General features: G+C 36.2%; 1 protein-coding gene and 2 long non-coding RNA genes across 3 annotated transcripts; all 3 read left to right on the top strand.

Annotated features, from left to right (window-relative positions):
- The first annotated feature begins 1,750 nt into the window (after positions 1-1,750).
- On the top strand, positions 1,751-2,850 carry LOC142236470 (uncharacterized). Its single transcript, XR_012722044.1, has 4 exons — positions 1,751-1,986; positions 2,044-2,356; positions 2,414-2,579; positions 2,637-2,850. It is a non-coding gene; the product is annotated as an uncharacterized LOC142236470 (long non-coding RNA).
- Positions 2,851-4,253: 1,403 nt separating this feature from the next.
- LOC142236472 (uncharacterized) lies at positions 4,254-5,342 on the top strand. The gene is made up of 3 exons (XR_012722046.1): positions 4,254-4,556; positions 4,621-4,727; positions 4,793-5,342. It is a non-coding gene; the product is annotated as an uncharacterized LOC142236472 (long non-coding RNA).
- A 13,143-nt stretch (positions 5,343-18,485) lies between these two features.
- On the top strand, positions 18,486-20,450 carry Srp54 (splicing regulatory protein 54). Its single transcript, XM_075307695.1, has 2 exons — positions 18,486-19,032; positions 19,095-20,450. The coding sequence occupies exons 1-2, from the start codon at positions 18,643-18,645 to the stop codon at positions 20,211-20,213; spliced, it is 1,509 nt and encodes a 502-aa protein (XP_075163810.1). The 5' UTR covers positions 18,486-18,642; the 3' UTR covers positions 20,214-20,450.
- The last annotated feature ends 2,860 nt before the right edge of the window (positions 20,451-23,310 follow it).

Here is a 23,310-nt window from a genome sequence, read left to right on the forward strand (position 1 = left end):
TGCTCATCGGTTTTATTTGTCTTATATAATCCGTTCCACTTGTTTGCCGTCTCAGATTCTTCAAGCGCTTCTTGTTTTGGAAGTGCTTTTTTAAATTTTGGACCCTTTGTTGAAAAGTCCACTGATTTCGCTGCAGTGGATGATGATGTTATCCCACTAGTTGTTGTTTGCGACTTCTCATGTTTGGCAGCTATAACTTCCTTCTTTTTCTGTGGTTTGTTCAATATTTTTACCACGGACATCTTTGAGTTGATACTCGAATCAGGTTTTGAAACAACGTTAATATTTCCTTCATCATCATGCAACACATCGCTTTGCACCTTTCTTCCTTTCGATGCTTTTATATCTTTTGGGACTACTGTCTTTGTGTCTGACATGTCGCTATTATTCTCATCCATTCTCAGTTTGGATGAACCTTCCCGACCTCCAGTCCGATGTCGTAATTTTTTCTGTGCTCTTAGTAAGCATGGCATTTTTATCCCCTATTGGTCCCTCATATGTTCCTTCACAATTCAATGGAAGTTTTATTATAGGAAACCACATTCCATTTATTTTGAAATGGTCTTCACTAAAATCATCCATGATTGGGACTAATTTAGGAATTTCTACTAATACCTACCAGAGTACGCAGATGAAAACAAAACAGCAAACATTTCAAAGCACAAGAGAACAAAACGATTGCGGTAACGAAATGGGAATAAAACGTTTGCTATGTGAAACGATCATAACAATAGGACATAACCAAACATATTTAGCAATATAACAGGTGTTTTTTTTTCAATAAATTGAATGCAAGAAAACAATAAAATTTGAGTTTTTTCTTATTGTAATGATTTAAAAAATAAGCAATCGTTTGTTATGTTAATTTTTAATTTCACTCGCATCGAAAATTGTTTGAGAAATTATTGCGTAGCGATGCATTTCAGTTTGAGGATAACACTTGGGAAATTATCGCTAAGGGTAGGTACTATGTTCGGTTTTCGAGTTGAAAACCACATTATTTTAGCGATTACTTTTCCTTAAATAATCAAAATTATAAATGAAAACAAACTTATTCCTGTAAAGTCTTGCCGAAAACTAATGGAACAAGAAACTACACATCAATTGAGTTAATTTGTCTGCTTTATATTGAACTGTTTTAATAAAGTAACCACGAAAATTTCAACGCGAAAAGCGAACATAGTACTTACCTTAATGTGTTGAATTTTACTGTTGAGGGTAATGTCTGTTTTTTGTTGAGAAAAAAAAAAACAAAACAAAGTTGTACCACGCCAACTTACTACAAAAAAGTATCGCATGAGTACAATTATTAGGTGCCTTTTTAGATACATTTAGGGCCAGTTTCTCAATGTCTTGTTATTATTTATCGTGTCGATAAAACAGCTGATCCCATACAAAAATTTTACTAACCGGAGGTCTATTCACCGGTTAAAATTAATCGGAGGATGAGAAACTGGTCATTAGAACGATGCCAATAAGAGCCCCTTCAAACTATTAGAAAAAGTGCATTTTAATATAAGGGCTGTTTTCTTTTAGCAATAGATACCCTAAGCCGTGAAGGACTAAAAGAAAACAGAGTACTCGTTTATCCAGGACATCTCCAAAAATATGCAACACTGTCATCAGCTGTTTAAAAACAATCACAGAAAAGAAGTGATATCTTGCATTTTTAATGTATGAAATGCTCCAATTAGTAATGAATTACTGCTGCGATTATTTATGACACTATACCACTTTGAATTACATCCCTGCCAGCATTTCAAAGTTCCATTTCAACCTCATCGTTACCACAGACTCGTAAATGTCACTTCAACCATCATGAAAAGGTACATCAAAAAGTACATGCAAGTAATTTGCCATCCCTACTGTTAAAAAAGCCATTTTTTTTTGTGAAACGCCAAGCGCAACCAGCTTGTTATATTTTAATTAAATAAAAACGAAAATAAAGTTCTGAAAACATAGATTATACGCTTAAAATTGTGAAAGGTATATTGGTGAACAATTTGGTGATTTTCCAAATGGAATAAAGTGATTGTTTTTCAGATATTTTACAGACACGCTGCCTCCATGGAATAAAAACACTGGTTGATAGACGCAGCAACATGTAACTCGCTACTTCCCTGCCAGCATTTCAAAGTTCCATTTCAACCTCATCGTTACCACAGACTCGTAAATGTCACTTCAACCATCATGAAAAGGTACATCAAAAAGTACATGCAAGTAATTTACCATCCCTACTGTTAAAAAAGCCATTTTTTTGTGAAACGCCAAGCGCAACCAGCTTGTTATATTTTAATTAAATAAAAACGAAAATAAAGTTCTGAAAACATAGATTATACGCTTAAAATTGTGAAAGGTATATTGGTGAACAATTTGGTGATTTTCCAAATGGAATAAAGTGATTGTTTTTCAGATATTTTACAGACACGCTGCCTCCATGGAATAAAAGCACTGGTTGATAGACGCAGCCATTTTTTTTTTTGTGAAACGCCAAGCGCAACCAGCTTGTTATATTTTAATTAAATAAAAACGAAAATAAAGTTCTGAAAACATAGATTATACGCTTAAAATTGTGAAAGGTATATTGGTGAACAATTTGGTGATTTTCCAAATGGAATAAAGTGATTGTTTTTCAGATATTTTACAGACACGCTGCCTCCATGGAATAAAAACACTGGTTGATAGACGCAGCAACATGTAACTCGCTACTTGTAACTCAACATCATCATTAATGCCAAAAATTATGTTAAATGTAATGTGATAGTGGTATAAATGTTATATTTTTAAGAATTTGTAAATGTTTAATCAAATTAATAAATATCTAAACAAACGTGTTTTACTCGACCACAATGATTCTTTTACAACTATCTTAAAATGCACTTTTTCTGATTGTTTGGAGGGTCCCTTATTGGCGTCGTTCTAAATTGATCTATAAAGGCACCTAATAATTGCACTCATGCGAAACATTTTTGTAGTAACTTGGCGTGGTACAACTTCTCAATAGTGACGGCGCTTTTCCGACGAGTTTTTGATGTCGTATATGATTGTTTTCGACGTAGTGGGGATTCTCAAAAGAGTCCCCAAATTCAAAAAATGTTGGCAGGGTTGTAACTCAACATCATCATTAATGCGAAAAATTATGTTAAATGTAATGTGATAGTGGTATAAATGTTATATTTTTAAGAATTTGTAAATGTTTAATCAAATTAATAAATATCTAAACAAACGTGTTTTACTCGACCACAATGATTCTTTTACAACTATCTTAAAATGCACTTTTTCTGATTGTTTGGAGGGTCCCTTATTGGCGTCGTTCTAAATTGATCTATAAAGGCACCTAATAATTGCACTCATGCGAAACATTTTTGTAGTAACTTGGCGTGGTACAACTTCTCAATAGTGACGGCGCTTTTCCGACGAGTTTTTGATGTCGTATATGATTGTTTTCGACGTAGTGGGGATTCTCAAAAGAGTCCCCAAATTCAAAAAATGTTGGCAGTGATGTTTTCGATAAATTAGTCACAATAAAGTGCTATTGTGAATCGATGAAGCGTCACTTTATCAAAACGCAATCTAGCAAGATCGGCGCGACTTGCACTGGTGAGATGTTCTGGATAGAACACCAGTGCAACGATGTTCTGGATAGCCCATACAAATGTTGTATCCAGTGCAAAAAGAAAACAGCCCTATAGTTGTAAAAGAATAATTGTGGTCAAGTAAAATACGATTGTTTAGATGTTTATTAATTTGAATAAAAATTTATAAATTATTCCAGGTATAATATCTATACGAATAAAAACACATTGAACATAATGTCTTAAAAAAAAAAGAATTATGTTGATTTAAAAATTGCAATTCTGCTATATTCGGCGTTTATTCTTGATGGAGGCAGCGGAAAAATATCTGAAAAACTATCACTTTGTTCCTTTTGGAAAGTCGACAATTGTTCACCAATGTACCTTTCACCATTTTAAGGTGGGTATTAAGTTCGAGTTTAGCCGCTAAAATCATCATTTTTTCACGATTACTTTTCTTTAACAATCCATTTTAAGGTGTACAAACATTGTGAAAAATTGCTTTGGGATAATCCCAATCAAGTTATAATAATATCTGCAACAAATATTTATAATTTTATGCCTTTTTCTTACTGATTTAGTTTTCACTTTAGCGATTTTAGCGGCTAAACTCGAACTTAGTACTTAGAACTTACCCACCTTTAAGTGTGATATCCCAATAAACACAGGATGAGCGTTTTTCAAATGCAACAACTTTTCAGTTTGAGGGCAAATATAATTTTCAACATAAATTCAACTTGACTTGAAATAGCTCATCTTCAAATTGTTTGCTAATTACTTCCAATTTGCTAAAATGTTGACGAAATCTTTGAAAAGGTGTTGAAGATAATATGAGAAAACTTTGACAAAACACTACCCTAAAATGCAACGAAAAAACCATGTGGTTTTCAATACTTATTTGTGCAACGAAGTTCGTGGTCTTGCAAGAAATTAAAAAAATGGAAAATTTTAGACAAATAACCAAATAGTTTATAAAAATAGGTAAGTGAAAATAAAAAATGAAATAAATCTTTAAGGAAGTCACTAAATGTATATCTCTTTGCAGAAAACTAAAATCTTTAGATGCTACGTTCTTGAAAACATTAAAAAGCTGACCGATGAAAAAATGGTGAACAATTAACTGGAACTGCTTCAAATAGTTTATAATAATTGGTACGTCAATATGAAAAATTTAATCAACACTTTAGAGAAGTCACTAAATTTAAATCTCTTTGCAGAAAACTAAAATCTTTGGATGCTACATTCTTGCAAACATTAAGAAGCTGACCAATGAAAAATGAGTAGCTTATCGACAAGAAAAAGTTTCCAGAAACATTACAAGTGCAACCAATTAAAATTGTTATAAACAACAAATTGTTGAAATCAACAACTTCTGGATGAAAATGTGCATCACAGCGTCAGTTTAATTCATATGCTATTATCAGTTTAAAATGGATATTTTGTGAATTCCTTCTGCTGGAAATCAATTCTAACACGCGGTCCAGTACGTTCCTAATTTCAAATTGCCCGCAGGTTAATAAATTTTAATGCTGTTTTATGACACCAAAAGGAAGGAAATCGAATTATCAATGCAAAAGTGTTTACTAATAATGTTTAAGATATTTAAAGTTTTGTTGTTTGTTTGTTTTGTTTTTTTTGTTCTTATTTGTTGATATGTTTAATAAGATTATTATTTATCAATTGGTATTGTAGTGTATTATGTAGTGTAGTGTATTATTATATATTTTATTTTGATAAAAATGAATAAATTATACAAAATGCATAGAATTTTGGCTTTGACTTTCAATTTAAAGTGGGGATATCATTCATTCAAATTTAGGTTGAAAAGTATTTGCAACGATGTTAATTTTGAATTTGACTCGCATCGAAAATTGTTTGACAAATTATTGAGTAGCGATGCATTTCAATTTGAGGATAACACTTGAAATATTATTGCTAATGTGTTGAATTTCACTGTTGATGGTAATGTCTGTTTTTTGTTGAGAACGCGATTTTTTCAACAATTTCTCAACTTGAATATTACCCTAATCCTTTGAAAAAATGTTTCAAAAATTGTTGAAATTTAGCATTTTTCAAACGTTTGTGTTTATTGGGATGTTTTCAGCACTTCATTCTCCTTTTTATTTAAATAAATTATAATTAACTAGTTGCGCTTAGTGTTTCACAAAATATAAAAATATTAAATTGTGATGGCAAAATACTTCCATGTACATTTTGTACTATTTGTATATTTGTATATAAACGCTTCCCCCATCACAGTTGGCGATTGTTGTAGTGTCACTTACGAGTTTGTGGTAGCGATAAGGATGAAATGGAACTTTGAAATGCTGGCGGGGATACGACCGTTTTATTTTATTTATTTTTTTTTTATTTATTTACGACAATACAATAAGCCAGAAAGGCCAATAACAGCGCATTGCCTCTACAACTAATTAATTATATAAAATCTAAAATAAATTTACTATTTAATTAAAGAACAATATGACTGCATTTTTAAAAAAGTGTAGGATATATAAATGCAAATCAAATAAGCAAAAATATTGCTATAACTAGCGAAATAAGCAAAAATAAAGCAAATAATAAAAATAAAACTAAGAAATAAAAAATAAAAATATGGCTAAAGGTTCAAATAATATCCACCAATACTTATTCCAGAAAATAAGGATAACTACCATTGGCAATGACAGACATCTTTATTAATTAATTTATTCTTCTATAAATCATTCATTTAGAAACCTCTGTAACAAGAATTGCTTAAATTGGTAAACAGTAAAGTTGAAGCACCTGAGTGTTATCGGGAGAGAATTCCAAATTCTAGCAACGGACACTATGAACGATCTCTCGAATGTAGAACAGGAAATCTGAAGTATGTTAATCTGTGGTTCCTAACAGAGTGGTAGAAAATAAATTTCGAAAGTAAATCCGCGGATAACGATCTCTGAATAGCCTTATAGAAAAAAGTCAATTTACGCAATGAAACATACCCTGCCAACATTTTTTGAGTTTGGGGGCGCTTCTGAGAATCCCCACTACGTCGAAAACAGTCGTATACGATATCCAAAACTCCTCGGAAAAGCGCCGTCACTATTGAGAAGTTGTACCACGCCAAGTTACTACAAAAAAGTATCGCATGAGTGCAATTATTAGGTGCCCTTCTGGATACATTTAGAAGAACGCCAATAAGAGCCCCTTCAAACAATCAGAGAAAGTGCATTTTAAGATAGTTGTAAAAGAATCATTGTGGTCAAGTAAAACACGATTGTTTAGATGTTTATTAATTTTATTAAACATTTATAAATTCTCATAAATATAACGACTATCACATTTAACATATTTTTATGCATTAATAAAAGTTTGATGTTGAGTTACAAGTTGTAAGTTACATGCTGTAGCGTCTATCAGCCAGAGCTTTTATTCCCAATGGAGGCAGCGTGTCGGAAAAAATATTTGAAAAACTATCACTTTATTCCATTTGGAAAGTCAAAAATTGTTCACCAATATACCTTTCACTATTTTAAGCGAAATAACTATGTTTTCAGCACTTCATTATCACTTTTATTTAAATAAATTATAAGAAGCTAGTTGTGCTTGGTGCTTCACAACAAATAAAATGGCTCTTGTAACAATAGTGATGCCACAATACTTTCATGCGAATAGTGATGGCAAGATACTATCACAGTTGGCGATTGTTGCAGTGTCACTTACGAGTCTGTGGTAGCGATAAGGATGAAATGGAACTTTGAAATGCTGGCAGGGTATTGTTCAAAATTACTTCCAAGGAATTCCTTAACATAGTCAATGACATGATCAAATCTACGAAGTCCGTATACAAAACGCACTATTCTATTGACGATGAGCCTGATCCTGTGTCTATTATAGTGTTGAGTGCATGATACCAATTCAAGGCAGTAGTTCACCTGAGTCATTAGGAACGCAAAACCCATCATACGTCTCACCGGAAGAGGCAAATTCAATCCACAACTGTACAATTTCCTAAGTCCCAGTGTGACCCTGGAGGAAACATAATCAACATGGTGACTAAAATTCAAACAATCATCAATCATCACCCCTAGACACTTAGTACTGTCAACGAATTCAATATCAGTACCACACATATGAATCCTCGAGTATGAAAACGAACGATGACCGGTACGGAACATAACCGCCTTAGTCTTATCCGGATTGGCGACAAAGCCATTATCCGTCAACCACCCCGAAAGAGACCGCAAATTATCATTAATCCCTGACTCAAGAACAAGTGGAATTCCCCTAAAACCAGTAAAGATCAGCTGAACGTCATCTGCATATAAGTAGGGTCTGACCACGTTCAAATCTAGGCAATCCACATAGTCATCAACAAACATTATGAAGAACAGTGGTCCCAACACCGAGCCCTGGGGCACACCACAAGACAGATCTGCCACATATGAATCACGGTCACCTATACGCACAAACTGAGACCTCTTCACTAAGTATGACAAAACCATCTTACATGCAGATGACGTAAAACCATATTTGGTATGCAGCTTCCTTACTAGCATTGAATGATTCAGACTGTCAAAAGCCTTTGACAAATCTAAGGACACCATGACACAATCTTCACCAGCATTCAGCCTCTCCCTGACATACTCCGTCATAGTTAACAGCTTTGCAGCTGTATTGTATCCTCTCCTGTAGGCATATTGATGTTCACCGAGAACTCCACTCGAAAAAACACGTTCAACTATTTGAGTCTTGAGTATATATTCCATTACCTTGGAGAGAGATGGGAGGATACTTATTGGGCGGAGGTTGTCACATACAAATGACTTGCCCCTTTTCGGCACCGGAACAACCCGCGATAGTTTCCAATCATTAGGATAGGTAGAAGTCATTATAATGGAGTTAAAAAGGTGCAGAATGTGACCAGAGATGTAGGGCAAAACCATCTATATAAATTTCAATGGAAATCCATCTGTTCCAATCGCATCAGATTTCACGCTAGCCAAAGCCATATATAAATCAGACATTTCAATACAGTCAAATGAAAAAGTGCCACCCGAGTCATCCATATGTCAAAAAGTTCAAAAATAACTTTCAATAAGGAGTTCAAAATGTGAAGCTTCTCATTAACACCATTGGTAAAGTAAAAATACGTAAAATCAAAATCGTCTATGTAAGACTTTAAACCCTCAATACTGATAGCATCACCCCTGCCAACATTTTTTGAGTTTGGGGCCGCTTCTGAGAATCCCCACTACGTCGAAAACAATCATATACGACATCAAAAACTCGTCTGAAAAGCGCCATCACTATTGAGAAGTTGTACCACGCCAAGTTACTACAAACAATTTTTTTCTCATGAGTGCAATTATTAGGTTCCTATTTAGATCAATTTAGAAGGACGCCAATAAGAGCCCCTGCAAACTATCAGAAAAAGTGAATTTTAAGGTAATTGTAGAAGAATCATTGTGGTCAAGTAAAACACGATTGTGAAGATGTTTATTGATTTGATTAAACATTTATAATTTCTTATAAATATAATATTTGTCGGTTTATCTCATCACGTTTAACATAATTTTTTGCATTAATAAAAGAATGATGTTGAGTTACAAGCAGCAAGTTACTGTCTTGAATTTCAAAGAATTTGATATATAAATCCCAACACCTCCCCCTCGACGAGACTTTCTGCAAAAAGTATTGTCAGGTATTAAAACCGACCTATTCGAAATATGTAATATAGGTGCTAACAACATAGGTTTTCTAACAACATAGGTTTTCGACCTGAATGCTCAAAATTTTGTTTCTGCCCAATTGTATTGTTACGTTTTTATATTTAGGCGTTTTTAATTACCCGACAATTAAAACACAGTTCTTTTAAATAACGACAATCTACAATTTATTTACTATGACTTCACACTTTACAATTCGTTCACACTGAAGTTATTCGTTTGACGCTTTAATTAAGACTGACTCGTTAGCAGCATGCGAGCGCCTTTATATATGACGGTGTGGCAATACGAGAACATTCTGGTAGCACTACAATATTCTGGCAACGCCAGAACATTCTTAGACAATGCTAGAAGGATCTACGACTATTAAGTAATTCGTCTGGTGGCTGCCAAACACATACACACTCACATAGATATATGCTCGCATTACTACAACAACAATGACAATAGACAATGAGATGAAATGAGAAAGCAAAATAACAAAGCAAAGGGGTTGTTATTCTATGAGAGAGTAAGAACTAACATTTCGGTAAGCAAACAAAAGAACATAAAAGAAATTCAGGAAAATACTAGAAAATGAATAGATGATTCCAACAAGTGATAGCGAAATTTTATCGTTACAATTTGAAATTTTAAATTAACGGAAACTAATTTAAATAAACTTATATCTATAATTATCAAATTCGTAACACTGCCTCCCGCTTAAGCCTGTTCGTCCCGAACAGGCACAGAACCTGTTCCGTAAGGAGCCAATCGTTCCAGATGTACAACTTTCATCTTTGATCTAGGGCTGTCGTCCTTCTGAATCCGGTATACAACATCATTGATCTTCTTGATGACTTTGTATGGGCCTTCCCACTGTGTTTGCAGTTTAGGACACAATCCTTTCTTTCGTTGCGGGTTAAATAGCAGAACCAATTCTTCTTCTTGGAAGCCTTCAGTATTTACAGCACGATCGTATCTCGCCTTCATTCTGTTGCTGACCATTTTTATTTTGTTGCGCACTGATTCGTGAACTTCACCGAAAGTGTTTGGGATGTCGTTTCTGTTTTCTTCCATGGCGAGCTCATTAGGTTTAGCACCGAATATCAGATCACCAGGCAACTTCAACTCAGTTCCGAATAGAACATTGGCCGGTGTTCGAGAGGTGGAATCATGAATGGCAGATCTATACGACAGCAAAAACTTTGGTATATGCTCGTCCCAGTCCCTCTGGCCGTTGTCCACTACTTTTCGAAGATGTTCCTCCAGAGTGCGATTAAACCTTTCTACCATGCCATCGGATTGTGGATGTAATGGTGTAGTCCTCGTTTTCTTGATACCAAGGGATTCACACATCTCTTTGAATATGGCCGATTCAAAATTTCTTCCCTGGTCTGAGTGAATCTCGGACGGCACACCGTAGCGACATATCCAGTTTTTGTTGACAACATCCACAATCGTTTTTGCTTCTTGGTTTGGAATTGCATACACCTCCGGCCATTTGCTGAAGTAATCCATGACCACAAGGACATAACGGTTCCCAGAATCACTTACTGGGAAAGGGCCTGCCACGTCCATTGCTATTCTTTCAAACGGGGCTCCTGGTCTATATTCTTGCATAGGACCTCGACTTTTCCTTGTTGGACCTTTCGCCTTCATGCACTTCTCGCAATTGGCTACCCATTCAGCAATTGATTTCTGGCATCCAACCCAGTAGAATCGTTGCTTCACTTTCTCGGCGGTTTTGGTTATTCCCAGATGACCTCCACTGGGACCATTATGGAACTCCGCCAAAACATCTCTTATTTTGGAATCTGGAACGATGATCAAATTTCGGCTGCTCTTGCCATCTTCGCTTTCCCATTTACGTTGCAGGGATCCATTGACTAGAACTAAACTATCCCATTGAGCCCAGTATGATTTCATAAGTGGACTTTCGGCTGCGATGTCTTTCTTACTGGGCTTCTTGTTCTCTTCCTTTGCCGAAATAATTTTGATCAAAATGGGATCTTTACGCTGTTCTGTTGGCCAGTCCACTCCAGATTCGACGTGTAACAGCCGAATATCAACAATCTCCTCCTTGTGTTCAGCTTTCGAGCAGTGCTTGCATTCTATACTGCAAGGTCGACGTGACAAGGCGTCAGCGTTACCGTGTTTTCCACCTTTTCTATGCTCGATACTGAAATCATAGCTTTGGAGCCTCTCGATCCAACGTGCCAGTTGAGCTTCCGGATTCTTGAATTGGAGCAACCATCGTAGAGCTGAGTGATCAGTCCTGAGCAAGAAGTGTTGTCCATACAAATATTTATGATAATGTTTTACACTCTCTATGACGGCTAGCAGCTCTCGTCGCGTTACACAGTAGTTCTTTTCGGGCTTGGACAACGTTCGGCTGAAATATCCGATGACATTCTCCTTGCCGTCTATCTGTTGGGATAGCACACCTCCAATACCATGCGCGCTAGCATCTGTATCCAAAACAAATTTTTCGCCCGGAATAGGATACGCTAGAACAGGAGCTGAACATAAAAGTTCTTTTAAATGTTGGAATGAATCCTCCTGTTCGTCGCTCCACTGGAACTTCTGACCTTTTTGCGTCAATTTATGGAGACTAGCGGCGATGCTGGCGAAGTTTGGGACGAATCGTCGGTAATATGTACATAACCCAAGGAAACTTCTTAATTCGTGGAGATTTCGGGGTCGTGGCCAATCTCTGACAGCTTGGATTTTGTCTTCATCGGTGGATATGCCCTCTGCAGTCACATGATGACCCAGGTATTTAACTTCCCGCTGGAAAAGGGAGCATTTCTTTGCGTTAAGGCGTAGACCAGCGGCTGACAATTGCTGGATAACGTCTTTCAAGTTCTTAAGGTGCTCGTCAAATGTTTTGCCCATCACTATGATGTCGTCCAAGTATATCAAGCACGACTTCCAGTGCAACCCCTTCAGTACCCGCTCCATCAATCTTTCGAAGGTAGCCGGAGCGTTGCAGAGCCCGAACGGCATTACATTGAATTGCCAGAGACCGCCATTAACGCCAAAAGCCGTCTTTTCCTTGTCTTTCTCGGCGATCTCTACTTGCCAATATCCACTCTGCAAATCAAGCGTAGAAAACCATGTTGTTCCGGCTAGTGTGTCCAACGTGTCATCAATGCGTGGAAGCGGATAACTGTCCTTTTTGGTGACATCATTCAGTTTTCTGTAGTCCACGCAGAATCGGGTACTTCCATCTTTCTTTTTGACCAGCACAACTGGGGAACACCAAGGACTTGATGATGGCTCGATCACTCCACTCTCCGCCATTTCCTTTATGAGCTTTTGAACTTCGTCTCTTTTTGCCAGGGGAACACTTCGTGGTGCCTGTTTTATGGGCTTTTCTTCTGCGGTTTTAATTTCATGTTTCACTACAGATGTTCTTCCTTGATTTCCCTTTTCAGAAGCAAAAGCACAGGCGTTTTTCCACAACAATTGCTTGGCTTTATTTCTCTCTGACGGCGATAGATGACGTGTCCAAGCCTCGACATACACTTCTAGATGTTTTCTCACTGCTCCATGTGTCTTTGATGAGTTGCCTTCCAAATTGACTATTGCCTCGGCTGGTGTACATTTGCCAATGTCAGAAAATTTTACAATTTGCTCGTGATTGTCAGACAAGTTCAAGACACGAACTGGTATTAGTCTCTCTTCGTTCGTTGTTACCAGGGCATTTGCTATCAAGATGTTGTTGCTTTTGTTTTCTGCTGGTTCAACAACCCACAATTGGCCGACTTCACAATCTCCATTCATAGGAACCCATATAATTGCTTCGGCATTCGGTGGTATAGACTCTGACTGGCTCGTTGTCAAAGGTCTGACGGGTGTATTCTCACTATAGCCCACGTTTACCGTTATTTCGGCATCGCACCATGTCATTACACGACGCTTCATATCCAGATTGATACCAAAAGCAATCATGAAATCCGCTCCAATTATAACTTCGTCTATTATATCGGCCACAATGAAATCATAAGTAACGGATTTGTTAGCAATAGTTAATTTTACGGCGACCTTTCCATATACGGTTGCGGGTTCCCCTGTAGCCGTGCGTAGCTTGACTCCAATCAGTGGTGTAACTTTTCCTTTTACTAAATCAGATCTAATGATAGACTTTGATGCACCAGTATCCAACGTCAAAGTACGCTTGTCGCCATTAATAACACCCGCAATAGTTAAATTGTTATTTTTCTGTTGAACTATTGCTATGGAGATGGTGGGGCCATCGTCTGTGGGAGCCAGCTCTTGCCCCGCTGAACTAGCTCGATTTAGTTTAAAGGTGACTCACTTGACTGTGGGGTCACCTTCTTATGGTTATTGTTTAATGGAGATGGTGATGTGGATCTTGACCGTTTGCATCGTGCTTTGCATTCTCGAGCTAGATGTCCCGTCTTATCACAGTTATAGCATTTGATTCGGGATTTAGTTGCATCCTGTTTCAATTCTTGCATTACCTGCTTCATTGCCTCTTTCATCGAGTCAATGATAGATTTCGATTCTTCACACTCGGTCTCTACTCTGCGTACTTTGTGAATTTGAGGCCGTGCCAGCAATCTCGCAGTTTCTTGCGCAAGTGCAAATGTTACTGTTTCTGCGAATGTAGCCTTTTGTGACGCATATGTTGCACATTTTATGTCTGGGTCTCGAATGCCATTCACAAAGGTCTCAAGTTTGATGCGGTCCACAAGTGGGTGACTCTCTCCTGGGTATGTCAGTAGCACCAACCGCTCAACTTCTGTTGCAAAGTCTTGTAGAGTCTCGTTTGATTTCTGGACTCTACCTCTTAATTCCATTCTAAAGATGTCTTGCTTGTGCTCTCCACCATACTTGCGTTGAAGCGCCGCTATTACTTCATTATAGTTATTTCTAGAAGCAGCGGGAATGCTTTGTATCACATCAGCAGCATTGCCCTTTAATGCCAATAGAAGTTCAATTGCTTTATCATCGTCATTCCACAAATTTCTAGAAGCAACCATTTCGAATTGGAATTTGAAGACATCAAATGACGTTGAGCCATCGAAAACAGGAGTTTTGATTTTTGAGCCCTCAATGACGCGCACTGGACCACCTTTAATTTCCAGCTCTGACATTTTTTTCTCGATGTGCAGAAACTTCTCATCATGAACCATAATTTTCTCATCCACAGAAAGAACTTTCTTATCCAATTCCACAATTTGATTTTCTATATGGTCCACACGTTTTTCCATGCCTTCAGAAATTTGTTGTAGTTTTTCATTGAGAATTCTAGAATTTTCGTCGAATTTTTCTTCCAATTTTCTTGAACTTGCTTCCATTTGTAGGGCATTTTCTTTCTGCAATCTAGAATTTTCTTCCATTTTTCTAGAATTTTCGTCGAATTTTTCTTCCATTTTTCTAGAATTTGCTTCCATCATCTTGCTCAAAACATTGAGCATTGATGTGTAATCCACAACACTCGAAGCCACAGATGGAGTTTCTACACTGCTTGTATTGACGAGTATTGATTCATCAATGTCTTCCTTATAATCAAACTCATGCGTCGCAATGTCCATATTACGCCGTTCAAACTCTTCCAGTAGACGCTTTTGAAGCTGGGCCTTATTGCCTGTTGTCGGCAGCTCCAGTTTGCTCAATTCCTTTTTTAAGTCTTCCACACGAAGCTCATTAAACTTCATTGTAGATTTTTTTGTAATAACAAGCAACAACCAACCAACTTAATTCAATATCGCTCCCTGTTAAATAGCGCTCCAAGCTACTAAACACATATATGTTTATAGGCTATTTCTAAATTAATATATGTTTGCATTCAAGCATATTATAGTTACAAACATTTTAGGTCCCAAACATAATATGTTCTAACATATTAACATATATGTCCCAAACATGTTATGCTAGTTTATGAACATTATATGCTTGCACTCAAAAATATTGTGTTTAAAAATGTGTGTTCCAAACATATAATGTTTATAGCCAAACATATGAAAAATAGTCTTTTTCAACCGTGCATTTGAAAAAACATATCTCTAGACACCAAGTTCTTGGCGGCAGAATTCAAGAAAAAAAGGCATAAATGACATCGGGAAATAAATGTTTTTAAAAACATTATATTGAAGGTGTTGTCTTAATTCAATGAGATCATAAAAAAAAAAAAACTAAATACTAAATCCCACAATATTCTTATTGCTAGTAATATAATAGCTAAAAGAATACAAGGCTTCAAAATATATAATTCAATTTCAATTCATAGCTCAATTTGTATGAAACCTCAGGGACCATTAATTCCTGATCCACATACTTCTTAAGCTGAAAGAAGTGCGGGACAGATATATCATTATATATTATATTATCCCTTCTCCTGGTTCTTGTACTAGCATGAATGCCAATATAGCCAAATGCATGACTATTTTTTTTTAGAAAAAACATACACAAAAAGTCCTTATTCAATGGCGATATTAATTGATCCAATCAAAAAAAAATTATTGAATTGAGAAATGATATTAGCAATTAAAAATCAATTAAAAGTCAATTAAGAAATTCATTGATTCAATCAAAAAAAAAAATAATTGACACTATTATTATCGAGATTGATTTTTGTTTCAATTAAAAAACTTGTTTAATCAATTAAATTAATTTTTTTTTTAATTGAAAATTTTAACGCTTACCCAGGAAAGGGGATAACATAAAATATATTAATGCAAAATTTACAAATAAATAGAGATACACCTCTGGTATAAATAAAACAATAAAAAAATAAATAAGAGTAGTGCATAATATAACATATTAGCCATCAACATCAGCCACATTGGAGAAGTCTTCATTGGATTCAACAACAACAGGGCTGTTTTCTTTTTGCACTGTATGCAACATTTGTATGAGCTATCCAGAACATAGTTGCACTGGTGTTCTATCCAGAACATCTCATCAGTGCAAGTCGCGCCGATGTTACCAGATTGTATTTTGATAAAGTGATGTTTCTTTGTTTCACAATAGCAATTTATTGTGACTAATTTATCGATAAACATGAAATTCAAAGTGGTACAGTGTCATAAATAATCACAGCAGTAAATATTTATTACTAATTGGATCATTTCATACAATAAAAATGCAAGATTTCACTTCTTTTCTGTGATTGTTTTTAAACAGCTGATGACAGTGTTGCATATTTTTTGAGATGTCCTGGATAAACGAGTAGTCTGTTTTCTTTTAGTCCTTCACGGCTTGGCATATCCAGTGCAAAAAGAAAACAGCCCTAACATTTGTCTCAGCAACATCATATTCCGCAGGTATTGGTACCAACATTATTAGTCTCAGATCCATAAGCAGAAATTACACTTTCAATACGCACATTATCTATATTCCGCCCAGATTGCTTCTTTACATTTGATGTAGGTAGATTAGAGTCTCCTCCTTGATTATGAGCATCCACCAAGATATGACCAAAACGATTAAATAATTCGTCATACTCAAAAATTTGTTCGGAATTATCCTTAAAATGTATCTTTACTCTAGGCAGATCAGAGTTAAGGATTCTGAACTTTGCTATTAGGTTATCTTTTCTCAAAACAAGGCAAAGTTTTCTCATTTTACCACCATTCTTCGTAAGATGATCGTTCAGATAAATCTTTCTTTGATCATTGCCACGAAGCACGTCCGATAGTCGTAAACTTCTCTTATTGAAGTAGAGTTTCATTATAGTATCTCGCACAAGAACTGAATGAAACTTTATTAGAACATTTTTCCTGTTGTTAACGGTCATCTCATTCTCGGCCACATTAACATTCAAAACCTTGAACATTTTCATTACTGTCTCTTTCACCCTAGTATCATTGCGCAGCAAGCCACCAGTCAGGATATCAAATTTGTTCCAACGACTCTGGAGAATTTTATTACTATCTTTCAGCTCCTCAATCTCTCGCTTTGCAAATTAGTCAACTTCAACTACCTTTGTCTGGCAATTGGTCACATCAACTTTGAGGTTATTCATATCAACATCCACTCTGTCTATTTTTGACAGTAGACTGTCTAGCTTGTTGTTGACTCCTACATTTTGCGCACGAAACTCAGCTCTTAGTTCGATATACCCAACGTTTGCATCAGTTGGAGGTAGATCAACACAGGTGGAACAGTTAATTCCAAATTTACCCTTCGACTTAGAGAGGAAATTGACATGTTCTAGCGGCACATCCAAACAGGTAGCATGATACCACCTATGACAACTCGAACATTTAACACTGGTTTGTGTTTTGCTGATATTTTTCCACAAGTTGAGAAAGAGCAAATCGTACCAGGCGCCATGATATAAATAAATAATCCAGATAACTTTTAATCGAAATGTAAATGTTGTTTGTTATGAATGCAATCGCAAGAATGAATAACACAAAACAAAATGAAAAATTAAAGTTGGTTAATATCCTTGATGCAGCTACTCAAGTTCTATCCACACCATCCGTTGTCATGTCAATTCCAACAAAATTTCCCGAGTTATTGACCTTTTTCCAAAAGAACTCCACAGCCAACAAAAACTTTAACTTGTCATCACCAGTGTTGCAGTCAAATTCTAAAAATTTTGGCAGGGATATAGGCCGATCCCTGATTTGACTTCTTGGGCTTCTAGAATCCGTCATTTTTATCCCATTTGACTGAATTTGAAATCTAGAGGTATTTTAGAAATAGGTATGACGAATTTTGTGTGCATTGGTTGTGTGGATTTTCCCGAAAAATGATATTGTCATTAAGATTCAGACTTATTTGCATATCGGCCGTCGTGGAGTATAGTCGTTTCTTTAAGGTTTCTGGGTGGAGGACCTGGACAAACATGAGGGAACACTACAAATATGATGGGTTTAACCCGGAATGAATGGAACAGTCACGAAGAGAACAGGAGTTTGAGGAACCGCAATTATGTGCTATCCATTTCCACAAATTACTGTTGAGTGTAATGTCTATTTTTTTTCTGTTGAGGACGCGATTTTCTCAAAAATTTCTCTACTTAAATTTCAATAATAGTTTGAAAATATTTTGAAAAATTGTTGAATTTTAGCATTTTTCAAACGTTTGTGTTTATTGGGATGGCATTGAAGATATTGAGCACTCATATAATAGTAACGAGTGAGTACTTAAATAAATTAGTCAGTAAAGAGTACTTGTAGTCAAATACTCGTTACTTTCTCAACACTAGTGTTAGTGGTGGTTGAAGGTATACATCCATCAAGTATAGTGTTTTTGCAGATTTTATTAACCTTAAAGCCAAAGAGAAAGCATAGGGTTAGTTAAAATATTGCCCTATGCTTCTACATTATTCTTGCACAGAAAAATTTTTGTAATTTATGCAAAAGAGTTTAACAATCTAAACGTCGACAAAGATGGCTGGTGGCAATGGGCCACGCGTGATACAAATCACGAATATTGCCCCCCAAGCTACAAAAGACCAGATGCAGGCTTTGTTTGGCAATATTGGAAAAATTGAAGAAATAAGGCTTTATCCGACAGTACGTGATGTCTCTTGTCCTGTTCAATCCCGTATATGCTATGTGAAATACCTGGAGAGTAGTTGTGTTGCGGTCGCTCAACATTTGACCAATACAGTGTTTATAGACCGGGCATTGATTGTTATACCTGTACTGGCTATACCCGAAGAGTATCGGGCTTTGGAAATGTCTAAAAATGGCACTATTGTTCCAGGTTTGCAAAAACCAGATTCAAAACTACCACCGGAGGTCATAAACCGTATTGAGGGACAATCGCCGCAGCAAGTATGATATCAAACTTGTACATAGCTCTGTTGTCTCTAAGTAACTTTTTATATAATTTGCAGGTCATTAAAACATATGATCCGAAGCTGATGGAGAATAATTTACCGGAATACCCTGCACTACCTTCATTTTATGATGCTCGTAAAATTGAAGAAATTCGACGTACAATAATTGTGTGTGATGTTAGGAATGAATGGCGATTGGATGATCTAATGGATTGTTTTCAGCGAGCTGGTGAAGTCAAATATGCACGTTGGGCAGAAAAGGATAATAAGACTTATTGCATGATAGAGTTCTGTGAACAGCCAAGTATTATTAATGCCCTAAAAATGCATGGACACGAATTCAAAGGCGGATTTCTTAGTGTGTACCATTCGACTGATGCTATTATAAAGCCTGAAGCAAAGTCTAACGAAGCAGCACAAAAAGAAATTGAGGAGGCGATGACAATTGTTAAAGAAGCTCAGAATATGATATCTGCTGCAATAGATCCAGTTATAGGAATGTTGGCAAAGGATAAAAGGCGTCGTTCTCGTTCTAGGTCCCGCTCCCGAGACCGTCGAACTAGTCGTTCCCGTTCGCATCGATCACGGTCTCGGAAACGGTCACGCTCTCGAACTAAGAGGCGATCACGTAGTAAATCTAAGCGTAGGTCTCGTTCACGCTCTCGAAGGTCTAGGTCTCGTAAGAGGTCCAGGTCCCATAAACGTTCACGGTCACGCCGTAAAAGTCGGTCTCGTTCTAGATCCAAAAGATCTAGATCACGAGAAAGGCGAAAGCGGTCACGATCCCGCCATCGTCGTAGCTCGTCTCGGTCCCGGCGGTCACGATCGCGTACAAAACGATCTCGCTCTCGTGACCGTAAGCGCTCTCACCGCACACGTGACGAGAAACGCACATCCCGTTCCTCTCGTTCACATAGCAAACGTTGCTCAATTTCCCCGTCGCCTGCTTCCGTTCGTTCTCGATCTAGCCGTAGCAAAGACATTGCGCCACCCAATACAAAATCAGCTAACAATTCATCATCTAAAAGGCGATCGCGCACTCCGGTTGATCGCAAGTTAAAACCAATTGTGGAAGATACTGACACCAAAAGCGCAAGATCGAGTGCAGACTCAAAAATTCGCAAGTCAGTTAGCGTTGAAAAATCAGACAACATGGACATTTCGAATTCACCATGAAAAACAATTATCTTCATTTTGCATACATTTATAATATAATTAACAATATGTAATATTTTTTCCTCCTCCATTTCATAAAAAAATGATTTCAAAATTTATTTTTAAGATTGTACATCTTCTCTTCTTGCAGAATAATTATTAAATTTTCTTTATCTTATCTAAGGTAATGGTACTGAATTGATATAGGCCACAAGAAGAGTAAGCATGATTTCCCCTTTCAATAAATTTGAAACTCGATACATTTTGGTAATTAATTTGTAGAGTTTGCGTCGCTTATGAGTATAACCATCAAGCTAAAAATTCTCTCAGGGTATATCGACAATTAATACCTTTAATGCGCCTTGCTGACTATAAATTTATCCGGGCGGCAGTGGTCGTGTGGACCATATGTTGGCCACATTATAAGTTAAATCCGAAGGCATAATTGATACTGCTGCATGTTTATGGGATCGATAACACATTTACCGATTATTTAGTCATCAACGAATTGTATCGATTGGATACACTGTAATATTCTTTACAAACACAGGCATTCCTTCCGGAAAAACATAGTCGACGCAGAATTTTGTTAGTATTTGTTTATACTTTACTAATGACATAGACGTAGCTAAAGAAGTTTTATGGGAAGTTCTCATGGTCATTAGCAACTATTAACTAAACGTGTGTACTAAGCTCGAATTTACCCTGCCAACATTTCAAAGTTCCATTTCATTCTCATCACTACCACAGACTCGTAAGTGTCACTACAACAATCGCCAGCTGTGCTGGTGGAAGCGTATGAAATGTACATGAAAGTATTTTGTTATCACTATTGTTACAAGAGCCATTTTATATTTTGTGAAACACCAAGCGCAGCTAGCTTCTTATAATTTATTTAAATAAAATCGATAATGAATTGCTGGTGGGGATTCTCAGAAGCGCCGTAAAAAATTAGCGGCTAAACTCGAACTTAATACCCACCTTTATTATACATATTTGTTGCAAATGTTATTATAACTTGATGGGGAATAGCCCAAAGCAAATTTTCACAAAGTTTGTATTCCTTAAAATGGATTATTAAAGAAAAGTAGTCGTGAGAAAATGACGACTTTAGCAGCTAAACTCGAACTTAATACCCATCTTTAGATGGAAGTGTTTCGAATTTATATTATTAACTCTTAATTGGAAACAACGTCTCATGCGAATAGTATGATTATTACGAGGGCGGTTCGGAAACTTCTTAGCTTATCAATGAAAGAGAATAGTTAGTTTTTCAAAAATATTTTTATTTTTCATCATTTGGCTTATTGTATTGTCTCAATGAATTGAAATTGAATATAATCTCCTGAAACTTCAATACACTTAGTCCAACGCTTTTCTAGCAATTCTATCCCTTGTTTAAAATAGTTTTCCTCAAGGATTTTTTTTAGATTTAGAAATTAGTAAAAGTCACTGGGAGCTAAATCAGTAGAATAAGGTGGGTGGTCAAGCAAATCGTACTTTAATTCGTTGATTTTAGCCATTTTTAAAACACTCTTGGTGCGTTGTCTTGATGAAAAATTATTTTTGTGTGTTATAAGCCAGGACGTTTTTATCGAATTTGTACATTTAATTGATCCAAAAGATTGCAATAGTACTCTGAATTTATTGCTTTACCCTTTTGCAGATAGTCAATCAATAAAATACCTTTGAAGTCCCAAAAAAAAAAACATTACCATAACCTTACCAGCCGATTGAATTGTTTTTGCCTTCTTTGGGGCACTTCCTCCAGCTTCAGTCCATTGTTTGGATTGTTCTTTTATCTCTGGAGTATAGTGGTGGATCCATGTCTCAACAGTTATGAAACGACGCTTAAAATCCATTTTATTTCCCTTAAAACGATCCAGAAATGTTCATTCTTATGCGAGAAATATTCATTCTTATGCGTTTTTGATCGACTGTTAACAAATGCGGCACCCATCTTGCAGAAAGCTTTTTCATCTATAGTTCTTCATGCTAAATTAAATGGACTCGATCATTTGAGATGCCCATGATGATAGGAATTTCACGCACCTTTATTCGTCGATCATTTAATACCATATCATGCACTTTGGCTACAATTTCTGTTGTTGTTGCTGTTTTTGGACGTGCACTACGTGGTTCATCTTCAATGCTTGTACGACCACGTTTAAATTCAGCAACCCAATTTTTTACTGTTGCATATGAAGGAGCACTTTCATCTAACACATTCACCATATCATTATGAATTTCTTGTCCCGATAAACCTTTTTTATGTATATATTTAATGACAGCACGCATTTCTAATTTTTCCGTTGTAAAAAAAATTGCGGATGCGTCTTTTGAACACTTGTTTCTATATGAAGGAGTTGCCAGATCGAAACAAAATTTAATATGTGTTCATAACAGAGATGGAAGTTTCTAAAACACTTAACTTTTTTCTTTTTATACCGCGCTTTTTGTGCTAAATTAAGAAGTTTCCGAACTGCCCTCGTAATGTCGTTGATATCAAAACTATTTTTTTTACAAGGTGCCAAGGTTATTAAAAAACCCTTAAAAGATTTCAATATTGGCTCTCATCGTAAAATTGAAATTGGTGGATATTTGTTTCTAACGAGGCCTGTATATCTAAAATTTTATAACACTTGAATAAAAGCGGAACATGGAATCCACTTTTCTAAACTTTAAAAACAAGAAAATGTATATTTTTTAATTTCTATTAAAGTAACGATTAGAAATGAGTACTCAATTCAAAAGTAACGAGTAGTCAAAATTTCCAACACTAATAAGAAGCTAGTTGCGCTTGGTGTTTCATAAACTATAAAATGGCTTTTGCAACAATAGTGATGACAAAATGCTTGCATGTACATTTCATACTGTTTCATACGCTTCCCCCATCACAGCTGACGATTGTTGCAGTGGCACTTACGAGTTTGTGGTAGTGATGAGGATGAAATGGAACTTTGAAATGCTTTCGTTATTTTAAAAGAATCGAATACGGGAAAAAGGCATTGCAAAGAATTATGAACGCTTGATAAAAGTGTGAATACGATAGTTATTCAAATATTTTTCAAACGCTTTATAAATGTGTGAATACGATGACAATTGAAAGATTTTTCAA

The sequence above is a fragment of the Haematobia irritans genome, chromosome 4, assembly GCF_050003625.1.
Source record: "Haematobia irritans isolate KBUSLIRL chromosome 4, ASM5000362v1, whole genome shotgun sequence".
In the NCBI taxonomy this organism is placed as follows: domain Eukaryota; kingdom Metazoa; phylum Arthropoda; class Insecta; order Diptera; family Muscidae; genus Haematobia; species Haematobia irritans.

Bases quoted from the DNA above. Each gene is read 5' to 3' on its own strand.
- Srp54 (XM_075307695.1), top strand. From the start codon at position 18,643: ATGGCTGGTGGCAATGGGCCACGCGTGATACAAATCACGAATATTGCC. The intron at 19,033-19,094 runs GTATGATATCAA...TATAATTTGCAG, and splicing joins AGGGACAATCGCCGCAGCAA to GTCATTAAAACATATGATCC.